Source organism: Aptenodytes patagonicus, chromosome 1, assembly GCF_965638725.1.
Source record: "Aptenodytes patagonicus chromosome 1, bAptPat1.pri.cur, whole genome shotgun sequence".
NCBI classification, from domain to species: domain Eukaryota; kingdom Metazoa; phylum Chordata; class Aves; order Sphenisciformes; family Spheniscidae; genus Aptenodytes; species Aptenodytes patagonicus.
In genome coordinates this window covers 86,053,911-86,060,879 of record NC_134949.1, presented here as the reverse complement: position 1 = coordinate 86,060,879, position 6,969 = coordinate 86,053,911, and the positions used below count along the sequence as shown (strand labels likewise).

The following is a 6,969-nucleotide window of genomic DNA, read 5'->3' as shown; positions in this document are numbered from 1 at the left end:
TCACCCCACACAGAGCGAGGCTGGACATGCTGCCCAAAGGGCTGGAGATGCTTTCAAAAAAGCTGCTATTATCTGTCAGATGATGAGTTGTGCTGGGCTGAGGGTAGCAATTGCAATGCACAGTTGAATCACAATACAAATGTGATTCTCATTACCAGCCTCTGCAGTATGCTCAACATCAAGACACTGGGTGTCCCCAAGGACCCAGAAGGAATATGTGGGTTAAAGCCAGCTCAGAGCCATTGCCTTCTTCAGACACGTCTCTGTTAGTCATTCCGTTTTTCACACTATTTTGGGCTGAGCCACGTATGCACTCACCCCATGCTGTTCTGCCTGACTTAGGAAGATGTTGCCCTCTTTTTGACCTTTAGAGGGATGAACAGTCACACAGCTGGTCAATTCACTCACCTGATGATACAACTGGTTGATTCACTCAACTGAACTAGAACAAAGGCCACCGTCTGGTCCCCCTTGTGTTGAGATAAGGTCACCTTTCTTTGCAACAGGTGTGGTCAGCCACGCATGGCCCTTGCCCATCTCCTCTGAGCCTTCTTCCATTGTAGGAACTCACTTCTTTGTAGGAAATCAGTCACAGAGGCCACTATGATTACTCTGCCCTCCGCACTAGTAACAATACTCCTGAATGAAACGGTTGATAAAAATAGACATCTGTATTACTTCGCACACCCTGATGAGCTTCCAATCAATATCCCTGAGCGTTTGAGTTAGCGGTAAGTCCTTCGGGTTGTGGGTGTGGCCTGCTGACACTTGTCACCAACACTGTGTTATTCCCCATAAACTGGCTAGTAAGTCCTAGGAGTTTACCTTCCACCCTGGTTTCAGCAGCTCTAGCTGTATGTGATTACCTTCACCTGGGCTGTCTTTGTTGCTGATGAACTGGACCCGTCTGATGTGTTACTCATCCAAACTACTGTTGATGTCTGTCTTAGGAAGAGATAAGCTGTGCCACTGAAGTGCTGCTTTTTATTTGCTGATTGTAAAGAGATTTAGACAGGCAGCTTGGCTGTAGGTATCTACATGGTAAATGCCTGTGGTGGGGTGGAATCAATCCCACCCTGTCTGGCATGGCCTCAGTGTGATGTCCTTCCAGTGGTCCTTCTGCTCTCTGACCTGAAAGATTGTCTCTTTCTGCCCGGGAAGGCAGCCAGTTTGGGCCAGTTTTCTCAGAGCCTTGGACCAGGGATCCACTAACAGCCCGCCTTCTGCTCCACAGCACCCGAGGGGGCCTGATGTCAGCTGCTCGGTGCTGGGACAGACTCTGCTGACAAACCACAGGCTGGCTACAGCCACCAGGCGCTGCTCGGGTGGGTCGCAGGCTTCTCTAGCTTTGCTGGCCAGGTCATCCTGGCTAGATCTTGTCAGTCAGTGGGCAGAGGAGTCCTTTCGGGCAGCTGTGGGATGCCGGGGGCAGAAATGCCGGTTCCCTTTGCCGAGAGGATGGCAGTTACCGCTTGTGAAAAGGAAGGAGACAGCCCGAGGAGAGGCGATGCTGAGACAGTGCTTGGTGGGGAAGTGGGGAAACAAGAGTGAAGCCCAGAGATGGTGTGTGAGGAGCCGGGAGGAAGGAGTAATCCTGCCGCCTTTCCTCTGCCTTTCCAGTCGCTCCCTGCTCCCACAGTGGTGACCAGCCCACAGCCCTGCGGCAGAGATTCACGGAGTGGCGGTGCGTCTCGGCAGTGCCGCGAGGCAAAGGTCAGTAGTGCTGGCAGGGGTGCAGGAGGTCTTTGGGATGAATTGGGCAATGAATGGTGGGGTCTGCTCTGACAGCAAGGAGCAGTGGGAGCAGAGTCTGGAGAGGCGGACTCCAGAGGAGAGAGGTGGGGAGAAAAAGGATTTCCTGCTAAGAGCTTAGGGGGAGGAGAGGGCCATGTGAATGATGTCCTGGAGGGCAGGGTGGCTGTGAACACTGACAAAACAAAAGGGGCAGCATACAGCCGCACAGGGAAGGTTAACCGTGGAGCAATAACAGAAGTGCAGCTGTAGTCAGGGAAAGCAGCACTATTCCCTGTTCCCTGGGGCTGAAGGCCTAAAGGAGACTGTGCAAGGAGAAGTCAAACCAGATCACCAAACTAACTTTGTCTTTGTCAGGTCAAGACCTGAGGTCATGTTACAAGGACTACCATGGATTTGTGTGCACAAAGCTCACTGGTCATACTCCAAAGCAATTGGAAGAACTATCTGTACTATCCTTGTTTATTCAAGCCCTTTCTGTCAGGAAAAGTGATCTAAGGAGAACAGGAGCTTTGTCCCTGCAGAACTGGGATCCTTGCAGTCACTATCTCTCTCGTTATTAGCGTTCATCTCTGTGGTGTCTCTCCACGCAGGGCAAGACTGGATGTGCTGCCCGAAGGGCTGGAAACACTTCCAAAAGAGCTGCTATTACGTGTCAGATGACAAGATGCCCTGGGCTGAGAGTGTGCAGAACTGCACTAGGATGGAATCCCGCCTGGTGGTGATCAACAGCAAAGCAGAGCAGGTACGTGCAGGGCTGAGAGAGGGGCACAGCAGCCAGAGACACAGTGCCAGGCCCTGGAGGGCACTCAGAGGCCCTCCTTGCTCCTGCAGGGGAGGGGGGATGTCCTTTCTGCATCCCTTCAGCACCGGCTTCCCTCTGCCACCAGCCCCACCCCACAGGGACTCCTGCCTCCTCCCTCTGCTTAGTCCTGCACCTCATGGACATTGCACTCTCCCTGATTTCCAGGCTTTCCTCACTAACGAGCTACGACAATCTCGAATAGGAACGAATTACTACATCGGTCTGCGTGCACAGGTGGTGGGCCACTGGCGGTGGGTGGACCAGACTCCGTATAATGAGACGGCAGCGTGAGTATCGCCGGATGGAGAGTGCTTAGCGTGGCTCCTGGCAGTGCAAGAGAGTAGGAGAGATGTGAGGGTGTCTGTTGGTGCATGAGAGAGAGGTGAGACAAATCCCTGTGAGAGGACAATGATGGAGCAGGAGAGAGGGCTGGGTAGGACACCAGGTTGACACGTCCCCATCCATGCTGGTTAGTGGTTGTTAGTTAACTACCTGTGACGTGGCCATCAGTGCTGCAGGCACAGAAGCAGCTGCATCTCGCCAGCAGGAAGAACCCTTCGGAGATGACCAGCCTTGCCTGACCTCCATACTGCCCCCACCATGCATATGTGCACGTATATGCACAGGCCAGTGCTGTGATGCTGTGGGAGAGATGGGGCACAGGGAGAGGTCACCAGGGCTGTCCTTGCTGCGCCTCCTTCTGGAGGACAAACTTGCCCTGGAGGCAGCCACATGCCTCTGCTGGGTGTGAAGTGCGTGGGGTGAGTGGTGGTGAGCAGCTCCCCCCACCAGGACTGAGCAGGTCCCTGTTGTGCTGGCTGTAGGAAGAAGGCAGCTTTCCACATAAGACTGGTGCCAGTGGGATAGCAAAGCGGGAGGAAGGGTTCTGCTTCTGTCCGTGAATCAGCATCTGGAATTTTTCTCTCTCCCCGCCAAGCCTTGCGTCCTGCTGTGGCCTCCTCCAGCAGTGCTCTATGGGGTACGCTGGGAGTAACAGTCTGTCTCTATCTCAGGTTCTGGCGGACAGGGGAACCAAGTAATGTGGCTGTTGAGATGTGCGTTGTAATCCAGAGTACTACAGAAATAGACAACTGGAATGATGCCCGCTGTGAGAGCCATAATCGAATTTGTGAAGCTGCAGCAGTAACTGCGTGATGGAGCGACCCTCATCCTGAATGAATCCTGGGCTTTTGTGTCCTATTCCTTCTGAGTGGGTCTGGCAGCCACTGGCTGAAAAGAGGTTGAGTTCTCCAGGAAGAAGACACAGGAATGGAAGACAGATGTTCAGAGCTGTGATTTCCTCTGTCTCCCTGAGCAGAGGTGTCTGCTTTTTCTTGGGGCACGTAGAGAATGTCCTCTTCTTGCATTGGTTTTGCTGAATAAATATTGATTTCCTATACAAGAGAAAATACAGCATTAGGCCAACGAAAAAGGCTCTGTGCTCTGTGTGTGTGTCTTTCTCCCTCTTCCTCTTTCCCTCTCTAAGCTGCAGGTGGTTTGTATAAGCAGAATCAAAACGTGTTCCTGTGCCAGGATAGAGCCTTAGGCAACTACTGCAGCAGAAGTTGCAGCCACCCAGTGAGAGTAAACCCCCCAGAGACAACCTGGCTACAGTCCCATTGCACACAGCCAAAGCTCTGGAGGGGACTGGGCACAGGAAACCAGCTCTAGGGATATGATGACTATTTGTTTCCATTGCTGAAAGTCTTGCCCGGGAGAGTAACAGGAGCTTGTGCCAGGAGTCTGACCTGCACATGGTTGACCAAGTATGAGGAGCTGTTCCCAGTGGCAAAATGACTGGGGCCTTCAGTGCCACCTCTAGGAAGAAGTCCTTTTCCCAACTCAGAGCTGATCCCAGACTCATCTGATGCAGCAGCCTTACTGGGAGGCCGACACCTCAGTGGTCCCTGTAAGGCCATACCTGCCCAGGCCAGACCATGCTGCAGAAGAGGCAGGAAGGGACAGGGCTCCTGTAGCATGAGGTCCCTTCCAGAAGTGCATTGCCTATTGAATTGCCTTCATGTTCTGCTGCAGACCATATGCCACCATGGATCCCACCTTTTCTCCACCCATTCCCACTTCCTGGCCCCATTTTTGTTTGCCTCAGGAAACATCATCTGCCTAAGCTTTCCTGACCAAACAGTGCCAGCTCTGCAAAGGGCACTGGTGTGCATCTCCTGCCTGTGCGATTCTGTCCTACCTATGAAAGTGAATCCTCTCTCTGTGTCCCAGAGAGAGGGGAGAATTTGTACTGGAGACAAGGTGACCAGGAGATTTGCCTTCCTAAGCCAATCGATGGGAGTAGTTCTGTGAATGGCAGGGGGTAGTGGCAGGAACTGCTGAATCCCGTAGCCCAGCAGAGGCAAGGCTGCTGCAGCTCCACGTCCCCAGCTCCAGATGGTAGTGAGACTGAGCGTGTATGTACAATATGTACATATACAGATACATATAGAAGAAAAAGAATATGTACATATAAGCAGCCACACAGGTCAACACAGACAGAAAGCACTGATGAAAACACAAACAGCATGGGCAGTCTGATCCTGTTCCCCTCTCTGGCTGCCTGCGGGATGAAAGCCTGCTAGTAGAAAAAATATATGTTTACACATATGTAATATGGACCCCTCCAGTAGCAAGGCTTAGTCATTCAGTCTACACATAGCTGGCCCTTAAATCCCCTGGTCTTCCCTATACTCTGTCTCACGCCAGACACAATAAAAAAAAGGTCTTTCCAGTAGCTAGTCAAGACTTCTGGTCTTCCCAGTAGCTGCCTCCCAGACCCCTATGTCTGTCTGGGAGCTGGCTTGGACACCTGGACCCCCGATACATTTTCAGTGATGAGGTTCCTGGGGTTCATAATTGCCTGATGTTGTTCAACCACATAATCTGACAGGTGGGAAGATTCAGGAGTCTTTTTTTTGAAACTAGCCACCCCCACTGGTTGACGGGGGTATTTCCACTGGTGTAGTATTGACACTTGCAGGGATTTGACTTAATTCCACAGGATACTGTCAATAACACAAACCAACACAAAGCAGTGTCACAGACAGCTGCCAGAAAGTGGTGGTCAGCGGAGACTTGTGGTGGTATCAGGGAACTGGAGAAGTGCAGTGCTGGAAATGGCCTCTCTTCCCCTTCCTGGTGCTCCGGTCCTTTCCAACTTCACAGGACAGTGGTGTACCTCACGTAGAACAAAATCTTTCTCTGCTGCCACTTGAGTTAATGTCCTCCAGTGTACTCTGGTGGCAACAGGACCACTGTGTTCTTCACAGTCTCTTTGTGGCTAAGATGCTTCCCTCCTCCCCTCTTCCAACTGCTTTTTCCCAGTCCCAAGCCTCACCTTTCCTCACAGGTCCTACTTAACAGACTTCTTTCCACCATTTTCTTACTTTGCCTCGGACTCCTCCCATTCCCCTCTGACTCTGGCTGAGCCCAATGCTCTAGCTGTGAGCAGAACAGCATAATTTACCTCTTTCCCCCTATGTCATACATCTAGCCCTAGAGTTAATATGCCTCCCCCGGAGACCCACTGTTGGACAAGGAGTTTCCTCCTCTCTTTAAGGAGTTTTATGAGGGCCAAGCTCACTCCTGCAAAGCAGTGTTGTAGTCACTTGTCCCAGGGTTTGTCCCTGAGTCTGTCCTTTGCTTGATTCACCTGAGGATAACAGACGCCAGCGGTATCTGCTCCTGAGTGGTGATGATTATCACACTGGCCACTGTGCACTTGAGATCCTGTAGTTCACAGGCATTAACAGGTTTCAGCTTTCTCACTTATTGGCTTGCTTACCAACATCCTAGCTCCTGGCAAGTATAAGGAAAATGCCTTTCTGACTGGTAGCTTCCTGCTTCCAAATGCACCGTGCCTAAAATTACAGAGCTTTGAATCCACCACATCTGAGGATTCGGTTTGGTTATGTGATTAGAGGATCTTCTCCCCAAACACAGAGGAGCACAGAGGTCTGATGGCAGGTAGAGGAACTGCAGTAACCTAATCAGAGAAACAGAGTACGCTCGCCTGGTTCCTCCTAAGGCTGTCACAGGACAATAATCAGCCCATGGACTGGGTGTGAAACCCATCTAGATGACTCAATGGGAGAGGCTCCCCACACCACCTGGCAGACTGAGGGGCTTTACTGCCTACAGGGGTATATGACACATTATGGGATGCTAGGAAGAGCATTTTGGGATTGTGTGAGACTTTTTATGGCATGTTGAGGTGAGGAACCAAAGGTGGGGGAAGGGAAGGATCAAGGTCATTTTGAGAAGAGGGAGCAGTCCCATGTAAACAGGTTGCTGGTCAGTACACTTGTCTGGCCACATTCTGTGCCTGATCACTGCAGTCCATCCTGTCTTCTTATCTAACTTCATTTCTGACTGTTTTCCTGGGTGACATGACTCTGTCTTGGTCTAAG

At 51.5% G+C, this 6,969-nt stretch overlaps 1 protein-coding gene across 1 annotated transcript; it reads left to right on the top strand.

The window, feature by feature from the left end:
* The first annotated feature begins 1,654 nt into the window (after positions 1 to 1,654).
* On the top strand, positions 1,655 to 3,983 carry LOC143155830 (C-type lectin domain family 4 member E-like). The gene is made up of 4 exons (XM_076328806.1): positions 1,655 to 1,713; positions 2,346 to 2,497; positions 2,723 to 2,844; positions 3,571 to 3,983. The coding sequence occupies exons 2-4, from the start codon at positions 2,357 to 2,359 to the stop codon at positions 3,710 to 3,712; spliced, it is 405 nt and encodes a 134-aa protein (XP_076184921.1). The 5' UTR covers positions 1,655 to 1,713; positions 2,346 to 2,356; the 3' UTR covers positions 3,713 to 3,983.
* Positions 3,984 to 6,969: the final 2,986 nt, after the last annotated feature.

Excerpts from the sequence above, each read along its gene's own strand:
- LOC143155830 (XM_076328806.1), top strand. The coding sequence starts at position 2,357 with ATGTGCTGCCCGAAGGGCTGGAAACACTTCCAAAAGAGCTGCTATTAC. Across the intron at positions 2,498-2,722 it reads TCAACAGCAAAGCAGAGCAG|GCTTTCCTCACTAACGAGCT; the intron begins GTACGTGCAGGG and ends CCTGATTTCCAG. Across the intron at positions 2,845-3,570 it reads CCGTATAATGAGACGGCAGC|GTTCTGGCGGACAGGGGAAC; the intron begins GTGAGTATCGCC and ends TCTCTATCTCAG.